The 22,792-nt window shown below is 44.8% G+C and overlaps 1 protein-coding gene across 2 annotated transcripts in view; it reads left to right on the top strand.

Moving 5' to 3' along the window:
* Window positions 1–17,336, top strand: part of Stac (SH3 and cysteine rich domain) — a 122,154-nt gene extending 104,818 nt beyond the window's left edge. For both annotated transcript variants that reach the window (XM_021207567.1, XM_021207569.1), the window contains 3 exons: window positions 8,855–8,906; window positions 9,006–9,143; window positions 16,067–17,336. In XM_021207567.1, the coding sequence (XP_021063226.1) occupies window positions 8,855–8,906; window positions 9,006–9,143; window positions 16,067–16,165 (289 nt within the window). In that variant the 3' untranslated portion in view covers window positions 16,166–17,336. The remainder of the gene's footprint in view (window positions 1–8,854; window positions 8,907–9,005; window positions 9,144–16,066) is intronic.
* The last annotated feature ends 5,456 nt before the right edge of the window (window positions 17,337–22,792 follow it).

Below are 22,792 nucleotides of genomic sequence, written 5' to 3'. Positions count from 1 at the left end.
GGCAGAGGCAGGCGGATTTCTGAGTTCGAGGCCAGCCTGGTCTACAAAGTGAGTTCCAGGACAGCCAGGGCTATATAGAGAAACCCTGTCTTGAAACCCCCCCCCAAAAAAAGAATGTGGGTAGAAAGTAGAGGCTGGGGCCAGAGCCCAGAGAGGCTGACCATTCCAGCCTGGCTCCCACCTGTACTTTGCACCCTATGTTGATGTTGGTCAGTGTCCTCTCTGAAAACCCTGTGGATTTAAGTAGTTAAGTTTTCAATTTTTCAAAGTGTGTATGTGGATACATGTATGTAAACATCATGTGTGTGCATGGGTATGCGTGTGTGTGTATACATATGCACATATGTACATGTACATGTGTAGGGCAAAGAATAGCTTTGGGTATCAATTCTCAGGAATTACCCGCCTTTGTGCTTATTTTTATTTCTTGAAATAAGCTGTCACACTTGCCTGAAACTCACCAAGCAGACTGGGCTGGCAAGCCCTAAATATCTGCATGTCTCGGCTATGCCAGCACTGGGATTATGGGCTTGTACCGCCATGCTCAGCCGAACAGCTTTGTTTTTCTTGCTTTTGTTTGTTTTTATTTTTGTTTAATGTGATCTCTGGGAACAAGCTAAGTTCCTCACCAACCAAGCTCTCTCCCCAGCCTTAATTTTATTTTTCATTGACACATCATTGCATGCATTTGTAAGCTACTACACACTAGTTTAATAAATGTTTACAGTGTATGTTGATTGAATCGGGCTAATTGTCACACCTGGCACCTTAAAGATTTCTGTGTTGGGAACAATAGGAATGTATTTAGTGACTATGTTTAGACATAAAAGTGTCATCATGTCAACTGTCGCTGGCCACAGTCACCCTACCATGCTGCAGAACTCTCCTTCCTGTCCCTGCACATCTGTACCCATCACCTATATTCATCCTCCATTTATTTTTGGAAAATGAGCTTAGACAATGTAGTTGTGTATCCCAAGTTCATCATGCACAGTACGCCCTGGGAAGTCAATTGGGACTAGGTTTGACCCTGGAGCCCAGGAAGCCTGTGGTCTGCAGACTGAGCTCAGGAAGCCTCGCCCCTGGTGCAGAAATTTTACAGTCGAGGTCAAGCTGTGACTCTCATCTATCTAAATGACTCTCTGACTCATTAATAAATGGGAGAACTGGTAAGATGTCACACCTGCTTCTGAGGGAACCCAATCCATCACGTGTAGAGACAATGAGGACGGCTGGAGGGAACTGACAAATCAAGGCGCAGACAGCCAAAATTCATGAGGTATTCTTGACTAGATTCTGCTAGGCACAACCCTCTTTCATTTCTATGCACAGTGATAATTGCATTGTTATAAGTTTTCTGCAGCTTTTATGCAGTGAAAAAAACAGCAAAGCCATTGAAAGGAAGACATAACCTGATTATCCTGGCCATTTCTAAGTCTTCCATGATCCCCCCACCCCATCCCTAATGTTCTCTAGAAAAGCTGTGAGGTTGCCTAAGACAACATCATTTTAGAGGAGAAAACTGGTTAGAACAGTAAAGCCATTGACTGTAAACCATAAAATTCCTGTGGAGAATGTTATTAAAGTTAATATTCCTGGGCACATCATAGACCTATACCCTGAATCAAATCCTTCCTGAAACTCTGTATGGTTAGATATTTATTTGGATTCCGATTGTGTTCTAGATTTGAAAGCAGTTGTGACTGTCATTAGCCATGACAGACTCAAAACCAGAATACAGGGCTACAGAGACAGTCCAGACTGTAACACGCTTGCTTCATAAGCATGATGACATGAGGTCAGTGCCCAAAACCTATGTAAAAACAAAAACAGGGCATGTAGCATGCAGTTGTGATCCCAGCACTGAGGAGGTAGGGGTAGTGACTCAGTGACCTCCATGTCACTCCAGTGAGAGTCTCTACTTCAAAAACCAAAGGTAGACAGTTCCTAAAGAACAACATTCCATGTAATCCTCTGACTTACACACACACACACACACACACACACACACACACACACACACACACACACACACACACACACACACACACACACACACAGAGAGAGAGAGAGAGAGAGAGAGAGAGAGAGAGAGAGAACTGGGTTTCTCGATTCCATTTTAACCTGTGGAGAGAGCTGCATTCACCTTTGACCCACTCTGAAGTTCACCTTGCCCAGTGTATATGACCCTCTGCAAAATAAGAAAGGAGGAATGCTCGAGACAAATGAGACAGAAGACTCCCCTGGTGTCTCATTTCCATTCTCTAAGTACATTACTGCTTGGCAAATGCATCAACTTAATTAAAACTAAATGTAATTCTAATGCACCAATTTGATTTAAAAATAATCTTCACAGTCGCCAGGACATCCAAATCCAATTAAGGCTATTTGAGGAAAGTCTCTGGTGCATATTATTTTGTGATGCTGCACTATGTCAAGAAGCCCAGACCTTCCTGAATGTCACTAATGTGTTTAGCTGCCTCCCTCGCACTCAAACGCCTCTCTCAATTAGGTTCTAGAGAGCGTGATCCACGACAGTTCAGGAACATCTTCCCCAATTCCTTCCAAATGGCTCTTTAACTGAATGTTCCTGCTAGAATATGGACCTTGGAGAAAATGCAAACAGCCTTAAGGCTCTCAGGTTTAAGATGGAAATCAGACTGCAGAGTCAAGGAGTTCCTGATGTGCCAGGGCTGTAAACAATTCTGGACCAGATTAACACAAACTGAGAAATTAGTCTGATGGGGAAAAAAAAAAGGAAAAAAAAAAAAAAACTCAACTGTGAATCTCAGATGAACAGAGTAATTTGGCTAGTTCCCTTTGCTTCTCCCATTGGCTGGCTCTTTCAAGGACATCTGTGGTGTTGATAGACACAGTGTGGACTTCTCTTCATCTAATGAATAGACTAGGGTATGGAATATTAAAACTGTCCGAAATGCCTGCAGAGTGATATGGGCAACTCTCCTGCATTTTGATGAGCCATGAATAGTGTTAAAGGCGCTCGATATCCTGCCGCTAGCTAGCCATAGAGCCAAAGCCCGATGTAAGTAGTCCAGTCTCTCTGTCCCTGCCGACATGTGCAGACATGGCTGGCAGTGCCCATTTCATGCAGTGGGCATTGTTCCTCCTACAGAACATCTGCTGTTTTCAGCCCTACAAAAATACTACTGTAATGAGGCACATAGAGTCAACTGCTAAGCCTAGCTCTGATATTACTTTGTGGTCAGAAGGATAAAGGGAATGGAGACTGGGTCTACACAAAGGAAGGCAGAAGCCTTCCCGGGTTCCGAATTATCCCAAAGACTAGAGTCTGAGGCTATCGAAGGAAGCAAACATCTCGTTACCAATTGCCCCTGACCAAAACTAATGACGGCAGTGTAACAGTACGCAGTGGTAGGCCTCTGTAATCCCAGATCCTCTGGAGGCTGTGGCGAGAGACTGCAAGTTCAAGGCCAGCCTAGGAGTCATAGAAAGACCCACATCTTTATGCAGTGGGGGGGAGACAGAGCATACCACACCCACTAGATCTTGTCTCTAAGTGAAAAATGACAGGCCCGGGAGCAAATTAGCAATTTCACAGAGCCAAAGACTTCCATGTGTTTTAACTCAATCCACAGAACAACTTTTCAAAGTAACTATACTCCATAATCTATTTATTACTGTATGTAACATATAAACTTACAGCATAGCATTGTAACAGCTCAGGATCAGAGCTGTAAGCGCTGGGATTTTCACCTGAATCTAACTCCACACTTGATCTGCTCCACATGGTACTTGTTCCTCATTCAGGGAAGAATCTCACTGTCGGTTCCTCGTTTATAGACTTCTGCTTTTGACATTACCAACATCCTGAGGGCAGTAATAATGGCTTCATAGCAATGGTGGCCACCACTTATTGTGAACTTGCCTAAATGTTTTATATAAATATCAGTGCCAATTTAGTGTTTAAAAGTTAAAACCATAAAAGCCAGTGCCCCCCACCCTGTGCCTTCAATGGCCCACCCCTTCATGTGGGATGCTAAGGTCTGAGGAGGTTTCTCTAAGCCCCAATCTCTTCTTATCCCACTTGTAGAAAATAATGTGTTTGTCTGGAAGGAAAACAGAGATGCCATCAGAGGCTGCTGTGTTAGCCTCCGTAGAGTTAAAGAAACTGAGGCTTCGAGAAATCTTGCCATGTCTGAGCTGCTAGTGAAGACCTGAATGTCATAAGCACTCAGAAAATATGAGCTCAGCATCCTAGAATCTTCTTAGGCTATTCAGGCAGAGGCTGAGACATGAGGATCATTTTTCTGACTTCCAAATACAAGACCGAGATGGTCCAGTCCTCCTGTTCTCCCGACAGTGCACGGGTTATCATCCTCAGAAGAAGTGTCTCCATTAGGGAATGAGAGTGTCCTCACTTCTAAGAACACTTTATCCACCCAGGGCACGGGAGAAATTGGCTGTGGGGCCTTAGACCAGTCTCCCCTAGGAACTCTCATCCATGAAACATGAAGCTGTCTTCAATTAAGTTTCCAGAAGATTCCACATAGTCAGGATGTACCATCCCTAGCTCTGTGCCCAACACACTTTTGCCCACAGGGGTTATCCTCAGGTAAACAAGCATTAGGCTTGTATTCTCTTCAGATTGATGGGCAAGGCTCTCTGCGTAGAGTTGGTTGGTGTGGTGTTTTGGTTCTTTGATGGTGTAATGCAGCACACTGAGAACATCATGTCCAAGGTGAGGAGGTTTGAGAAGACAGTGGACCATTGTGAGCCTAGGGCTGCCAAGCAAGGATCTCAGGGTTTGTACTCAGGACAAGAGCAAGCTCCTGTGCCCCACAGCAAGGATTTCCTGGGGCTCCCTCAAATTGCCCAGGCTTCAGAGCTTAGGTACCACCCATCATTTTCTGGTACTTGACCCTGGGGTGAGTGATCAGAGTTGTGGGGAGGGAAGTAGCTGGAGTGTGGACTTAATCTGGTGCTTAATACAGAGAACTGAGCAAACTCTAGCTGGAGCCCCAAATCTGGGCCAACACATTTTTTAAATTAAAAAACAAATGCAACAACAACAACAAAAAATTATAACACAGGCAGCTTAGGCCACCTGTCACTGAGAATCCAGAGTCAGAGATTAAACCTTTAAATCATGCTTTAACCTGAAAAGACATTGCTTGGAAATCCGAGATAGCCGGCTTCCACTCCATCTCAGCCAAGACACAAGAGAATGGACTCAGAGGCTGTCCTCCCTCCAAAGCTTAATCTCGCCCCTCCAGCCAGGTGCTCAACCTTGTCTGTGATAGTGGGAAGATGTGGGTGTTTTTCTCCTCTCTCCACATAGTGGGAGTTACTCAATGCACCAAGGTGGCTGAGCCCCACTTCCTTCCAGGTGGCCTTTTAGCATCTCAAAGCTTAACTCAGAAAGGCTAAGCACTGGTGTGTGGGCTGGGCTGCATAAACAGTGAATATGCAGATTCCCTTAACATGAAGTGTAGGGGCGCTCTGAGAGATTGGATTCTAAAAGTGCCCCTATCTGTCCCTGTCACTACTGGGCCCCTAACATTGCATGTCCATCCTGACTGAGCTCCTGGATCCCAGTGTGGGAAAAAGCTGGAGTTCAGGTTCCAAGGAAAAGGATGTTCTCATTGTGCGATAGTGTCAGGCAGAGTGATCCAACCATCTTTGGGGTCACATGGAAAAAGTTGCTGTCTTGGCTTTGAGTGCAAGAGACACTTATCATTAGCTGTTTCTGCCAGAAGGGTGGGCAATTTGACTAACCTCTGTAGGAATCCACTCCTCTAGACCCTGTTTATTTCTGTCATCATTTACAATGTGTGATCGTTTATATTGATATTAAATGGTTTGTTCTTTGTTTTCTTATTTATAACTCATCTTTTGCATCAGAATAGAAGTTCTAAGAAGGGATTTTATTTTGCAGTGTGCACCTGGTGTCTAGTAAAATAGCTCTTTCAGAATCTACCTTCTGTGGCTATTTGTTGAATGCAGAATTGAATTTAAAAAAAAAAGAAAAGAAAAGAAAAGAATAAATGGATCAATGTAGCTCTTATCACCAAGCACTTTTCTGGTCCTGGTCAAGATCTTTTGCTGGAAAAGCCAGACTCCTCCCCACACTGTCAGGGGCATACCTGGTATTTTACATAAAATTATTGCTGATATTTTGGTGTGTGCCCTATTGTAGTTTAGCTAGCACAAGGTAAGCACTCTGGGACGGCCCACTTCTGCGCACCTTAAAGAGTGGGTCTCTACCTAGTCTCTGACTCCACAGCTGAGTGAGCATCCTCCTCCATTTTCCTTAGGAGAGGCGCCTCCATTCCCCTGCTAACATCTCCTATCAAACCATCAGCAAAACCTTGCATTTGATACTGATGTGTGGTTTCTTAGGTTACAGGGTTAAATAAAATCTGCTGGAGCTTAGCAGATTTCTCTACAATGACTTTCATCCGTGATGCTTAATTAAATCCCTCACCTGGGAAAAAGCGATTTTCTTCAGCCACCTCTCTTTCAGTGGCATCAGCAGGCAGCTGTGACTGTCAAGATGGCAAAATGTCAGCTGCGTTTACTGCTGTGGGGCTGCTGTAGCAGAGTGGGTAGAGACTGACTTTTCCCCTACATTCTTAATCTTTCAATGATCCATCCCTTTCATATGAGATTCTAAATCCTGAAGTATTCACACAAAATTATAGAAAATTAATACCTTTTGTGAAAGGAAAATACAGCTGTTCCAACAGAGAGGAAGAGGGCCATAGGTCAACAGGCTTCAGAAGAAGAAAAGGGCTGGGGAGATGGCTCAGTGTCTAAGGTGCTTAAAGTGAAGGGTGAGGACCTGAGTTCAAATCCCCTGGAACCCTCGTAAAACCCAGACATGGTAGAGCATGTCTGTCACCCCAGTACTCTTAGGGCAAGATGGGAGATGGAAATAAGAGGATATCTATGGGGATTCCTGGAGGCCAGCAACACAAAGCCATGCTTCCAATAAGGTGGAAGGGGAAGGGCCGATATCCAAGATTCTCCTCTGATTCCCATATACTCAATGTGGTACCCACACATGCACACATACATCATGCACTAACACATCAGACACAAGAAATAAAAGAGGATAAGGAAGAGGAGGAGGGGAACGAGGAAGAAGAGGAACAGGGAAAGGAAGACGTGCACTGGAGAACTCAACCAGCATGCAGGCTCCCTACCCATTGCTTTGCCATAACCCCTTGGGGTTCCATGAGAGCTCTTCACACACCTGAGCCTTCCAAAGGTAGCAATCTATGACTGGAGTCTTCCTTCTGAGCTGCCCTTGAATAAACCTGACAGGTTCCACTGATCACTGTCTCCATAGTTTTCTGTGGAACAGCCGGGAGCATGGCTTGGTGCTTAGATTTCGACAACAGTCAAGCCTACATGGGAAACCTGGGTCAAAATAACTGAGACTTGGCACCGACCGCAGAAGAGACTGAGTCAGGAGAGCAAACTGGGCACAAGGATCTGCTCTGCTCTGTACAGCACCCAATGATGTCAAACATGGGGTTTTTTAAAGAGTGCTTCCGGTACTGTACAAAATAAAACAGTGGAGGCCGTAGACATAAGCAGTCAGTCAGAACAGAGGTGGGTGATGCCAACTGTCTACCAACTTTGTAAGGCTAATACCATAGGAATTCAAATGATGTGAATTCATCTAGTGAGAGAACAGCTAGACTTCATAAGAATGTTGGGAGGGGAACAGGAAAGAACAGGAATCTTGGGAGATTCCCAGATAACCAAAGGCCTAAAAATGGCAGGCTGTTGTGGCACAACCTGACCATCCCCACATCAGAAGGCTGAAGCCAGGAAATCACAGCAAGTTCAAGACCAACCTGGGCTACAAAGTAAATCCCAGGCCAGCCTGGGCAACAATGTGATAGTAGGTCTTAATTTTTTTTTAAATTTGTACTCATAAAAAAATTAAAAATAAACCCCTGGGTATAGGAGTCAGTTTAAACACTGGGCAAAAATCCCTGACTCTGTGTTTGCAGTAACAGTGACTGTTCTAAGTTCCTCCCTCCCTGTGTATGCTCTCCTTTCCTTAGTTTGAGATATTGCAGTACCTCTCACAAATGTGCGGCCTTCTGTCCCTTGAGTCTGGAGTACAGGAATTGCATTGGGCTATAAAGAGGCAAACGTGAGAAGGTAGCCTTCCCTCATCCTTATTTACTTATTGAGTTTGAGACTGCCTGATCAACATACATGAAACCTTGCCTCACCAATACACTGTTTTTCTTCTCTTTTCTTCTTTTTGCAAATTTCACCTGCATTGGCATTTTGTCAGCATGTATGTCTGTGTGAGGGTGGCAGATCCCCTGAACCTGAAGCTACAGATAGTTGTGAGCTGCCATGTGGGTGTTGGGAGTTGAACCTGTGTCCTCTGGTAGAGCAGCCAAGGGCTCTTAAACACTGAGCCATCTCCCCAGTCTTGCCTGTGTGCTTTTTAATCCAATCAAGGTGATGATGAATAAAGATAATAATAAAGAGAATGCCTGGTTTTAGATATAAAAATAAACAACAACATAAAAGCAAGATATAGTCCGTATCTACATATCAAATGCATGAGGAAATTGGATAGGAAATAGAGAAGACGGGAGGAAGATATACTTTGGGGCAAAATATAGCCTGATACTTATTGAATACTAAGTCTGGCCATTTTTGCAATGTGAATATTTGCTTTCCACTTCCTTGGAAGGGAAGAGTCAGTGGAAACACGCTTCCCTTACTTCTATTTATTTTAGGATAATTTGCGTGACTGAAAAACTACCTCACGCTAAAGAGTATTTTCTCTTCCTCATTTGACTTCCGCCCCCCTAACTCATGCATCCTTCATTTTTAGGCCAGGAGACATGATCACTCTCCTTGAAGACTCCAACGAAGACTGGTGGAAAGTAAGTGTTTCCGTCTTTAAAAAGAAATAAGAGTCCTTTGGTGATGACAGTTACAATAAATGTTGCATTTGCCGCTGAACACCTCTTCTTCCATTTCAGGGAAAGATTCAGGACCGGGTTGGTTTCTTTCCAGCCAACTTTGTTCAGAGAGTAGAAGAGCATGAGAAGATTTATAGGTGTGTTCGAACCTTCATTGGCTGCAAGGACCAGGGGCAGATAACACTAAAAGAGAACCAGGTAAGTAAAGGTCACACACACACACACACACACACACACACACACACACACACCACAAGCAGGGACAGAAGAAGGGACCAAGTGTGCCTCTTGAGAAAAGATGATCGGATGCCCATAGTACAAGGGAAGGGTTGTTAGAATCCAACATGCAAAACTGAAGTGCCAGGAACCTTCTGCTTTTATTGTTATAATAGAACACCATAACTAAAAGTAAGTTGGTGGGGAGAGTATTTATTTTAGCTTAGAGTTTCAGACCATGAAAGTCCAGAATGGCTGGGAAGGCTCAGGCATGGCAACAGGCAATGAAAACCTCACAGCAGGAAGAGGAAGGTGTCCAATCACATTTCATCCCAACACAGGAAGTAGAGCAAGAGAGAACAGGAAGTGACTCACTCTCTCCAGCAAGGCTCCACCTCCAAAAGGTTCTGTATCCTCCCCAAACAGTGCCACCAGCTGGGGACCAGGTGTTCAGATACCTGAGCCTGTAGGAAACCTTCCTCATTCAAACCACTACACTCACTCACCCAATGGGATCTGTCAGAGACGCGTATATAATGCCACAGTGTCATGAGAGAGCACTTGCATCTGAGGACCACTAGTCACTGAAGTTAGCAGCTACTCCAGTTTTTACTCTGGGCTGGCCCCCTCCAATATGTCATCACCTAAAGAGAAACGTGGCATTGTGTTGTGCTGTGTTCCAGGGTTTGGCGTGTTGGCTCCAGTCACCTGAAGCCCACTCAGATCTCCTTCTCAAGACCCAAGCCTCTACGGGTCCCCCTAAAAGACATACACCATCACATAATAACATAAGACAGAGACAAAACAAAGAGGAGAAATCAACTCAGGCAGAGACTCTGGACATTTCCCTGTACCTAATCGACACATTCCTGATACCTTTTGCTCTGTCGATTTTCCTGAGCCCTCTGCCTCTGTAATGTCCTTAGCCACTTCCTTCTGGACTCCTTACCTAGCCCCTGGAATATAGATAGAAAGAAACAGGACAGTCACAGGTCACCTCTGCCCTGCTCCTCTCTGGATGTCTCCCTCCAGCACAGAGAGGGTGTCCTTCTGTCCTACTTACTTCTCACTGTGCATGCACCATCTTCAGTGCTGGACAAAACATGCTCACAGCCCCAAGACTGTTCTAGATATGGTAGAGGAGGATGCTGGTAGCCAGAAGTTAGAAATTTCCCTTCTCTCACAATGATGTCTTACAGATGATTGCCAATATTCAGTTTGGGAAGTCAGAAGTTTGCCTCTTTCTGCATTCTTGGTGACAATAAAGTAATTCTAGCATTTCTCAAGGCAATGGATGTATCTAGTTGAGTATGTAATATGTGAAGGCTCAGTCTATTAGAAATTAAATAATGAAATATGAATTCATAATTTAATATTTGTCTGTCCAACACAATTGCTCCAAATGTACCCTAGATGGTATTGTTTATTATTTTATTGTATGTGTATGGAGATTGTGCCAGTGTAGATGTCTGTGTACTACATGCCTGCCTGGTGCTGTAGAGACCAGGTGGAGCGCTGAATCCCCTGTGATCTAGACTTATAGACAGTTGTTAGTCAACATGTGGGTGCTGAGAATTGAATCTGAGTCCTCTGGAAGAGCAGCCAATGCTGTTGCCATCTCTCCAGCCATCCTCCTCCATCTGGGTAGATTACCTTCAAAGACAGTTCTGAAGTCTCACACACACACACACACACACACACACACACACACACACACACACATACACACACACACACCACGATCAGTCATTACTTTATAATTATAACTGATTTATTGTTCTAAAATAATGTTTTACTCAATTTGATCAACAATTTTCTTTTCTATATGTGGCTCCAAATGACTTTTTCAACTTAACAAATGTTTCCTCACTCTGGACCTCTAGTTTACCCCTTGTAATTCTAGCACCCAGGAAACATAGGCAAGAAAATTTCAAGTTCAAAGTCTGGATGTCGTGAGTTCAAAACCAGGCTGAACTACATAGCAACCAAGAACCTGTCTCAAAATAGCAAAGGCTTAGGATAGAACTCAGTGATAGAACACAAGGCCTGGAGCTTGCTTTCCAGTGTTTAAAAGAAAGAAGTCCCACACAAAAATAATGATTCATTTTTCCTTGTAGCTAGTCAATAGAATGTCAAAAAGAAAAAGAAAAAGGAAAAGAAACATCTAAAGAAAAGTACAATGTGAAGAAATGGCTTTTAAAAAACATTAATGTCTATTGCTATTAAAATCAAGCAAATAGAAATTATTAAAGATAACATAACCGGAAATCAGAACATTTTCCCACATATTTTAACAAAACAGCAGATGAAGTTTGTGAAACTGGTTTTCTGTAAATGCGTGTTACCCTGAAGCTCAGATGGCCCATGGCAAAACAAAAGGCCAGGAAGAAACACAGCAAATCTGGCCTAGGAAACAAGATTGTCTCATTGCCTACTAAGGGAAGAGGACTGGAGGAAGGATGAACAGTGGCAAGTCCCTGGATCAGGAACTGAGTCAAACTTTCCACCCTTGAAGAAGCAAGACAAACAGAGGAAAGACATGTGCGGTCTTCTTCAGCGGGAGTTAAACTGTAATAGAAATAACTGGGGGCAGATGGCTCAGTGGGTAAAGAACTTACTGTGTAATAACAAGGGCAGGAGTTCAGATCCTTAGTGCCCTCCCAGAAGCCAAATGGAGATGGGAACCCCCCCCCCCAGGGGAAGGTAGCCAAATCACCATGTTGCAGGTTCAGAACATCTCCATGAGTCAAGTGGAGAAGATGCTTGACATGGGGTATTTATAATGTTTAGAGACCTACACTTCCTTTACCCATGCCCCAAGGATTGTGTGGTTTAATCATGCAGTATTTCTACTTTACAAAACAAGAGTCCCACAGAGGTTCTATGTGCCTTGCTCAAGGGGCCCATGTAAGCACTGGGCAAGAGTACAAGCATGGCCTCTGCACCCAAGGCCGCACCTCTTCCTGAACTCATTCTGTCTCTCCCAACCATTGGATGGTATGTCACCATGCTGTAGCCACATCTCTAGCATGCACACCCGACACAGCCAACACATACCTCCCCCACCTTGACCTGGTGTGGTGAAGACACGGACTCAGATGAGGGAAGAGAAGGAATGACGATGATGTCAGGTTTGGTTTTCAAGCTACAAGAAAACCTCTGAGCTGCACTGAGGTGGCGCTCTGTCACCTCCATGCTTGGGAGGTAAAGGCAGGAGGATCACGAGTTCTAAGCCAGCCTGGCTACATGAGATCAAACAAGTTCTAAGCCAGCCTGGGCTACATGAGATCAAACAACAGCCTTAATTTAAGAATGTTATTGTAGAAGATTGGTGTCTTTAATCCAGCATTCAGGAAGCAAAGACAGACTCTGTGACTTCAAGACCAGCCTGATCTACATAGTGAGTTTGAGGCCAGTCAAGGCTACATACTTAGTGAGACCCCCCAATTCTTCCCAAAGAAGAAAATGTTATTATTAAAAACAAGATTCAAATTTGACCTCTAGTTTAATTTCCTACATTATTAATTTATATGACAACTTTCAAAACCCCTTAAGAAAACGTAACAGAGTAGAAAGGTCACCGATGCCAAGGTTGTGTAGAAATGGATCTGTGTCATGTGTGGTTTGGATAGTCACCTGTAAATGTCATCAGAAGAGTCAGTATACTAGTACCTCCCTGATGCAGACCTGAGGCTTCAGCAGGACCACCTGTGTGGAGACAGCATGGTGCCTGAACAGCATGGGTGTTTAACAAAAGTCATCTCCCAGCATCATATCTCAGAGCAAGTCTCAATGAGGATTTCATCTGCAGTGCCAAATACCAGTGTAAGGCATCCCATGGGCATGAGATAATATCAAGGGTAATATGTATAACTCTGAAAATATAAAGAGACAAGTGGCCATTAACAGAGAGGTCGGAGAAAATTGATTCTGAAAATGAATGCAGTGGGTTTTTTTTTTATTACATCACATTTCTGTCTCTAAGGCTAATCTTTCATAATTATTATAATGTTTATCCACAGAGCTCTTGTTTCCAGATGGAATTGCTTTATCTATTATGAACACATAGGAGCCCGACTTGACAGGATGAATTTTCTTCATTTTTTAAACTCGAAAAGAATCCTACTTAATCAGTTTTAAATTGCTTTAAAACATTCTTATAATGTCATCCATGGGTCTGTCATGACTGTAGAAAGGTTTTCGTGGATTCCTTGTGTTCTTGCAAAAGAAGATTATTTTTAGACTGTAAAACAGATATTTGTTTATTATAGTGATATTTAGAAAATTGTATCTTAAAGATGGACGAGACTAGCAACCACAGCAATTCAACCATCAAGTTATTAGCATTAAAAAACTGTGACATATTTCATGCCAAGCTTTCCTGTGAATTCAGACTTTAATACCGTATTTTATTTAGTCTCTCTACTTCTGTTTAGTTTCCTCAAAATACAATTTTTAACCATTCTACATACAGCAGAGTGGCAAACAGTAAAGAAGTGGAATTCTCAGCTCCCCCAGCACCAGGAGCAACAACTTCAGTGCACAGCGCGTCGTGAATTGAATCCTGAGGACCAGAAGGGAAAGAAGAGTCTTTTGGCCTCCTTAACCTTGACCTTGAAACACTTTAAACAAACAAACAAACAAACAAACAAAAATCTGTCAAGTCCCCAAGCCATCAGCCCCAAGAACCACGATGCCATGGATCGTGGTCACTTGATGGTTCTGAGTTGACCATCATTTATGACGGCGATAGCTAACAAACGCACATCACAAGTTAGGAAACTAATTGGACTCAACTTCCAAGGTTTTCTTCTAGTGCACAATGAGGGTCTGCTGTGCTGTGGTTTGACCCCATGGGCAGGGATAGAAATCCTTTCACCTTTCTCGTCTAAGGACTTCAGAATATTGGCTGCCTCCCACTACGGCTCACCTAACAGATTCCTTTCCGACAATGGAAGCAGTGTTCTTCAGGGTGGACCTCTTTGTAGAGCAAGAGAAACTCTCCCCAAGGTCCCTTGGCAGATACTCCGCCTTGTGTCCTGGGCCTGTGCCGAGTTAGAGGAAGCCATGAATAGTACAGAGTCCACCCTGAAACCCCGATTAAAGTAGTCTAAGTCCAGCCCAGCACAATTGGGTTTGAAACCCAAGGGAGAGGCACAGATGCCTGGCCTGAAATAATGGTGATAAGGGCTGGAGAGATGGTCCCATGGTTAGGAGCATGTTCTGCTCTTGCAGAAGACTTGAGTTCCATTCCAGCACCCACATCAGGCAGTGGACAACTTCCTATAACTCCACATCTAGGGGTATCTGATGCCTCTGACATCCGTGGGCACCCGTCACTCATGTGCACAGAGACACATGAATACATCCCATTGAAAGATTGAAAGAAACTAATATGGAGTGGGAGAGATGCCTCCCTGGTTAAGAGCACTTGCTCTTCCAGAGGACCTGGGTTTGATTCCTAATACCCACGTGCCCATTCCTGATGGTCTTGAACTCCAGTTCCAGGGGATCTGACACCCTCTTCTGACCTCTGTGGGCCTCAGAAACACAAGAGGTGCGCATATACCAACACAGGCAGAAGATACACATAAAATAAAAGTAAATAGTAATAAAAATAAAATAATAAATCTTGTTTTAAGATGATGATGATGACGATGACGATGACGATGATGATGACGATGACGATGACGACAATGAGGATTACTCTGACAAAAGAATAAGCAATAAAGAGTTGACTTTAACTCCAAAGCAGGAACCTCTAGAAGAATCTGTACTCTGGAAAAGAGAGTTGCGAAGAAATTAAGTCCTAAAATAGCCTCACCCCGTATTAAAGGAGGGTCAAGCTGAAGGTCAAGTCATAGCTGGGCTGGATGGCTGCAGGCATCATTTTATTTAGGGTCAAGGTGTCCCTCCTGAGAATGCTGTGCACTGTCCCCACCACAAAGGCTGGCACTGTGAGCCCAGGCCAGGTCTGCCCAACAGTAACTGTGCTGGCCCAGTCAGATAGAAACTGTACACAACTCTTGAGAAGTCTCCAGCTAGAAAGAGAAAGGGGTAGGGGGGAGAAACAGAAGGGAAGGAAAGGAAGAGGAAGTCGGAGGGGATGGAAAAGAATTAAGGAAGCACCGTTACCAATCAAGCTGATAACTTCAGTTGTCATCTTAAAACCCTTTAGCTTCCACCAGCCCTTCAGCCGCGGGCAGACAGAGCATCGCGCCTAACCCTTCTGATTCACTTACACCCCTAGGAGCCTCTTATCAGGCCCCATCCCTTCTGTGCCCTTCGCTGGTCTGTGAACAGTGAGTGGCAAGGGCACCTGACCGGATTTTCACCTCCTTTGAAGTCCCATACAGGTGCCTGCTCTGGAATATGAGAGCTGCTCCTTCTTATTTGCCTGGGCTAATAATGAAGTTGCCCCTTGACTTTCTGATGTTGTAGGATGCCCATGTAAGGTTCCAAGCACTGGACAGGAGCCAGTGAGTGTCAGTTTTTATTTCAGATCCTCGGCATGCTATACTGGGAACTGGCATGCCCCGTGCCAGTCCTGCAGCATGATTTTGTCATTCTGCCCTTACAGAGAGACTTTTCAGGGACTCACAGTATTTAATGCCATTTTCTTAATCCTCACTCATAAAGCTGGAACCCAGAAAATATTCTGCATCTGGGACTGTTTCCAAACCCAGGTTTGCATGTAATGTTTTATTGAGCGTTTCCTCACATTGCCGCCTCCCTCCCCCCCCCAGCCCCACACCAATACCCCTTCCCCCACTTCCTACTCCCTGAGCCATTTCCCCTTTCCCAGCTGAGTGGCACTGTATTCTCAGTCAGCAGCAACTTCTGCTGCAGGTCCCCACTTGCTCCTGCTGAACTGAATCCTTTCCTTTCTCTCCCCTGGCCCTCAGATCTGCGTGACCTCTGAGGAAGAACGGGACGGCTTCATCAGAGTCCTCAGTGGGAAGAAGAGAGGCCTCGTCCCACTGGATGTACTGGTAGACGTGTGACTGTAGCAGTCCCTCCCCGAGCAGGAGGCCAGCGCTGCTGATCTCTCTGTGTCCACCCAGAGGAGCAGCTGCACAGATGGGTGCCCAGAAAACAGGGAGACTTGAAGAGCTGAGAGTGTGCTAGCAGACTGGAAGCAGGCCCACTGCACAGCACATCAAGGCGGCCTGAGAACAGCATCCCAGAGCTGAGGGCAGCCAGGGGCAGTAAGTGGGCTGTAGCCAAGGCTGCCCCAGGACTCAGCTCCCTTCCTGCCCACCTGTGCAAGGCTGGAGTCTGCTCCAGGTCATGGTGTGGTCCTAGTGAGAAGTTTGGAGCTGCCAAGTAGCCAAGTTTCTCTGGTTCTGGATTACTGTTCCCAGTACTAGCTAATCAGTTTCAGCATGACTCCTGCAGAGAATCAAGAAGGGTAACCTCTGGGCTCCCAACACCCCAGGTTTCACTCCAGCTCCTGCTCAGTTTGTGGCTGGCAGGATTGTTCTTTCTTTCTCTTCAGTAGCACATCCTAGGCAGGGTCGAACCAGCATGGTACCAAGTGCAAAGATCCGACTTACCTACAGATCATGAACAAGGGCATGCTTGCTATTTCAGTGGCTCCAAAGTGGCAGGGCAAGGTCCAAGGCACGGAATCCAGCGGCAGTGGCAAGGAGAAGCGGGAGTGGGGACAAGGAAGGAGCCCTTATGTTTTGGGATCGTACAGCCCTTTCAGTTGGGGTGTTTTTTTCCCAAAGCAGGTGAGGCTGGGAATAGGAAGTAGGGAAGAATCTCCATTTTCATTTCATACCCTCTTTATCAGGAGCACCACTTCTTCCCGTGGAGGACGATCCAGAGACAAGGAAGCACCACTGAGGAAAACATCTTAGAACAAATGTAGCCAACTTAGAACCCATTCTTCTCTAGGGCAGCGTTTTCAGCTCCAGCCGGTGTGAAGTGGAAAGGTCCGGGTCATGCTTGATCTCTGAGCTGGGGTTTCGCTCACACCACCTGGGGATCTTGCTCTCTACCTGTACTGATGTTTACAAGAACATACCACACTGCGATGCCTTCCTCCCCAGCCCTGTCCCAGTATTCAGACCTGCTTCCTAGCAGTCACTGACATGTTCAAATGTGACTTTGGGATTACTGTTGCTTTGATTTATTTTGCCACCGAGCAATAAAATCATTAGGACCATCGGGGTTGGACTCGGTTCTTCTTCATTTCCTTTTCTGGTTTGTTTTGTTGATTCGGAAAAGGATCTCTAGCCTAGGCTAGCCTCAAACTCGCCACAGAGCTGAGGACGACCTTGAACTTCGATCCACCTGTCCCCGCTTGCACAGGGTTGAAGTTACAGAAGTGCAGTCACCACACCGCTTGCATGCAGTGGTTTTATACATGCTGGGCAGGAACTCTACCCACCGAACCACATCCCCAGACCCCCAATAGCCAGTATTTGGTTTTGTTTCCATTTTGAAGACGTACATGGCTACATCCAGTATATGTCAGCCTCATTCCCTAAACCAAAGAATCATTTTTCTCTTTAATATTTTTGTTACTGCTCAGAACGCAGTCAGGAGCTGAAAGGCTGCGACAGCTGGTCTCACAGTCCGAATGCCTTACTCCCATCCTGTAGCTGGCATCCAGTTTTATCCTCATCCAACAAGCACTTGTAAAACCAGGGTCCCAGACACAAGACCTCAGAGAGCACAGGTGGATCACATGACTGCCTTTTGTAAAACTAAACACCCAGGGCGGATATTTCGGCCTCCAATCAGTTTTCCATTTAATCAAGACGACCCCAGGACTGGACAGAATATAAAACACATGCATCCTGATCTCTCCTTGTTGGCCTCCTGTCCACTGCAGGCTTTTGGTACTAGGGTACCTAATTTGCATTTTCAAAACCAGTTTGCCTTCTCCAGTAGAGTAGAAGGGTGACAATATGGTGTCCAGCCTCCCAAGTGGTCTCCTCATTGATCTCTTCCTCCTGATAGCCTTGTCTGTGTGTAGCCTTTCCCCACACTGAGTCAGGGTCCGTCTTACATGGTCAGTGAAATATAACCAAAAGACAGTGACCGGCACATAAGGCTGGCTCACAAATCTCCCAGCCTCTCTGCCTTGACGTATCAGAGAATGCACTGTTAGGATCTTGGGACAGCAGGTGAGCAGGGCTTATGCCTGAGGCCACTAGACAGGACAGGCCTCTTGCAGCAGCCATACACTTAGGCAACTGGGGCCCCAACTTCAGTGGCTGCCAGGGAAATAAGGAGTCATCCCTGCTGACCACTGCCTGGGTCACACATTTATGGTGGATCTAAGTCTATAAGGTATTTTTAAGTGTAGTTTCTTAACTTGCTACTCATCAGCAGGTGAGCAGGACAGGAGAATTCTGCAGCTGCAACACAAGAAGACAGGTATCCAGTTTGTACATTGAGACACACAAGCGTTGCTGACATGAGGCATTGATGAGCAGCTAAGGCCCCATGCCAGGTGTATAGTATTCTCCAGAGACCTAGAGCCTTTCAAACAGAAGAGGAAAAGCAAGATGTTCTACATATGCTCTACATAGATTGTCATGGATGACTTTCCTACATACATACATACATACAGAGAGAGGATAAGAGAAGGAGGGGGATTTTGGAAGCCATGGCCATTCCCCTCTTCTGCTGCTTGATAAGAACAAGGAGGGCCTGGCCTACCAGTTTTTGTTTGTTTGTTTGTTTGTTTGTTTGTTTTCGACAGGGTTTCTCTGTATAGCCCTAGCTATCCTGGAACTCACTCTGTAGACCAGGCTGGCCTCAAACTCAGAAATCTGCCTGCTCTGCCTCCCAAGTGTTGGGATTAAAGGCGTGCGCCACCACTGGCCAGCCTGGCCTACCAGTCTTGACAGGTTCCTAGGAAGGCCCTGGCCTACTAGTATTGACCTGAGAGTCCAAGACCTGAGAAGCAGCTGGGCTGGAGAGGAAGTGAGAATCTTCAGAGACCATCCTGTACAAGGAAGGGAAAAGGGGAGCAAAGTATCATGTGAAGAGGATAAGATAAGCTCGGGGACACTCTTCATAGTGTGGAGGCACACTGTGAATCCTTTCTATCTGTGTCCCCTCCTGCAGAGGAAGGCATAGATAGAGCTGACTCTAAACCAGGGCAACTGTGCCCTGTACTTCACTCTAGATCATGGGTCTGTGTTGGCAAATTTAAGGTAAAGAACTGACTGGACATTCCATAGGGATTGAGAACAGAATTTCTCTTCCCTCACCACTTCACTGCTAGCCAGACTTTGGTTTCACCCTTAATGTAGACAATGGGGCTGTGATGTCTGGTCCGCATGAGGACAGAGTTGATTCACATATCATTTTCCATTCCTGCTATGTAACAAGAACACACCTACACAAACACACACACACACATACACACAGAGACAGAGACAGAAAGAGAATCCATTCTCTGATAATGAAGAACTCAACATCTGGATTCCATATTTAAAGCAATAGATTGGATAAAACCTGGTAGGAGGAGCTTAGTGGAATTGGTCTTCTATACTATTAAAGCACAAAGCTTAAAATCAGTGGGAAAAAAATCATACACGTAGCAAAAAATCAAAACTCTTGAGGCACAAAAGCCAGTCTGGATGCTATTCTCTAAGCAGAAGAGATCTAGAGAGCAAACAGACCCACTGCAAGTAGAGCCTGGCCCTGGCAGAAGCGGCTGTGTGCTCCAGCACAAGCTTGCACATACTTAGTGTTGCCTTTAGACTCAGGATTTCTTGGGGCCTTTAATTTGCTTGGTTAACTCTCGGGCTACCTGGAGGTCCCTAACACCTGACTCCTCCTACAGGTCACTGAGGTAGGCGACACCAGAAAGGAAGAAAGCAGACAACTGTCTGATCTGGACTGAGTCTTCCGGGGACAGGAGGGTGTGAAGACGTACGCACTCCCTGAGTAGACAGCTCTGAGAGCTTGAATGGGTGCAGAGTGCCTGGGAGTAGGCTGGCGCCTGTGTAAGAACACAAGCAAGCTCAATCATGCTCAGAAAGGCTCTAGCTAAGCGAGCAGGTGGACTCCAAGGCTCACCGCAAACAAAATCTCCTAAAAATAACTCGGACCAAAAATCCAAACTAATAAATGACATCGCACACACCCTTCTCTGAGATCTTTCTTAGTCATCACCCTGCTGTGTGTTTTGTACACCTGGTGGTTTTGATCCTGGGAGTGTGGTTTCTTCTTTGCTTCCCACAAGGAGTTTTAAATAGCCTGCAGTCTTCCTGTAGGTAATGAAAACCTAACTGTGTCTTAAAGTGTCCATGAGACCAGAGCCATTTATTTTAATAGATCTCTTTAAAACGAAGACCTGTACATAGCTTTTAATATGGTGTTATTAAGTTTGAACAGCCAGTGCGCATCTCTGATGTCTGTGTGGAGTTCAGAATATCCAGAATCCTCCAAATACAGCCTGGAAAAGTGCAAGCACTACCTCCAAGAGTGAGGTGAGCCGACTTTAGAATTGTTCCAGTGATGCCTGGCACGGTGACACATGACTGTAATCCCCCATGAGGGTGGCCGACTCAGAAGGCTCAACAGGGCAACACCACCGATGAGTTCCAGGCCAGGGGGCAGGAGGAGGAGGAAGGGGAGGAGGAGATGATAGGAAAAGAGGGGGTTGGAAGGAGTGACAAATTCTTCTATGGACATCACTCACACATTCTGGAGTCCACTGGTTTCATCTTTTCCAGCAAGTGGACACATTTTTATCTTCTCCTACCAATCTATGGAAATTAACATTTTTCAATCATTTTTCTCAAAGTAATATTGTTGTCTAAGATTCTTGATCATTTCCTGATTCCAGCTTTGACTATGTTAAATAGCTGCTTCCATTTTCACTCCTTTCTGAGTGCTGTGATTTAAATTTTGATTTTTCTCTTTGATTTAAAAAGAAAAGTGTGTGTGTGTGTGTGTGTGTGTGTGTGTGTGTGTGTGTGTGTGTGTGTGTGTGCCGTTGTATATAGTTGCTTGAAAACAGTTCCTGGATGGCTTCTTCTTTGATTTATTTGTTTTTGTGTTCTTATATCTGATCAATGTTTATAAATGTTCAGTGGATCTTAGGGAGATGGGTCTAGTTGCAATGTGTTGATTTGGCTACATATCTACAAAATAAAACCTTAAAAAATTCAGATTCCCTATGTTTTATTTTTTGCCTATGTGTCTGTCAAAGACAAAGAACAAAGATTAGGTAACAATGGGCATTAATAAAAAAAAAAAATCCTTTATGGGGCACCAGTCTCTAGCAAAGAGCAGCCTGAAGTAAGAAACAGCATGAGCCCCTCCTATGCTCTTACAACCAATTGCTTTGGTCATATCCTAAGTGAATATTCTCTACAGGAAAGAGTTCATATGCTGGATATTGGAACCATGATTCCTGATGAAGCAATGTTGGAGGTAAGGCTTAGTTGGCATCTGGTTTGGTTTAGTTTGGGGGTGTTGGGAATTGAATCCAAGGTCTGAGCATGTTAGGCTCCACCATTGAGCTATGCATCTAGCCTGAAGTGGGGCCTCACAGGAAGTATTTGGGTCCTGAGGCCTCCACCCTCACAGAATTGTAGTTATTATAGATAGTGTCCATCCTCTCGCGTGCTCAGGGCTATCATGTCTTAGCATGAAACAGTCCAGCACAAAGGCCCTGACAAGAAACACGTGGCTTGGTACTGAGCCTCTGAGAGGAAATGCCACTAAACGTATTCTTGTCGCAGTAACCCAGTCTGTGACAGTCTATCACAGCAAAAAACCAAAAAGCAAAAACACCAAAATACTATGTTGACGATGTGATTAATAAATATTCAGACAAATTATAATAGGAATGGCTTATTCCCTCAGTGGCAAATGTCAGGTGGCCTGCAGTGGCAGGCAAGGGCTTTGCTGGCTCTGCTAGGATGAGGGTCTGCATGATTTTAACTGACAAGAGACTTGGCAGCTTTGCAAGTCCATGTTAATTTCCCAACACATGAAGTTCTTCAGTCTCACAAGACTTCACAGATAATGAGGGGGAGTGTGACAAGTGCCTACAACCACTCACACATATAAACTAAGAAATATATAACTTTAATATGTATTATATATAACCATGTGTGTGTGTGTGTGTGTCATACAAATTGAAACAAATGCAAGATTCCTTCATAACCAATAGAACAAAGGCCACAGGATCTGGCCGAGCTTTGCTGCATCACCATGAGCCTCTTGCTGTTGCCCTATATGGCTATAGAAACAGCCACATGGATGCTCCCTCCACCCCCTGAAATAGCTTCCAGTATGTAGTTTCTTGTTTCTGAGAGCAAGAGATTCTCTTCTGCCTCAGCTGTCCTAATACCAACTGTATTTTCATGCCAATCCCATTTAGAATCTGGATAGAATATTGATCTCACCCACATTTTACCATGATCCAAAAACCGTTTCCTACTTTAATCACTTCAAGCGTTCTTCTTATTTCCCACAATCCTCTCTTGGCGAGATACCCTTTTCCTCCTGTGCTATGTTGGTTATTTGTCACTGCATAATGGCTGCTCTTCCTTGAGCTACAAATAGAAAGCATATTTGAGGAAGATTTTGAGATGGGTGGGTGACCCCATCCCTCAACCAGGGGCCATGCTTAACCTCCGGATATG

The sequence above is a fragment of the Mus pahari genome, chromosome 10 (assembly GCF_900095145.1).
Source record: "Mus pahari chromosome 10, PAHARI_EIJ_v1.1, whole genome shotgun sequence".
Classification (NCBI taxonomy): domain Eukaryota; kingdom Metazoa; phylum Chordata; class Mammalia; order Rodentia; family Muridae; genus Mus; species Mus pahari.
The sequence above is the reverse complement of the archived record's forward strand: the minus strand, read 5'-3'. Positions and strand labels throughout refer to the sequence as shown.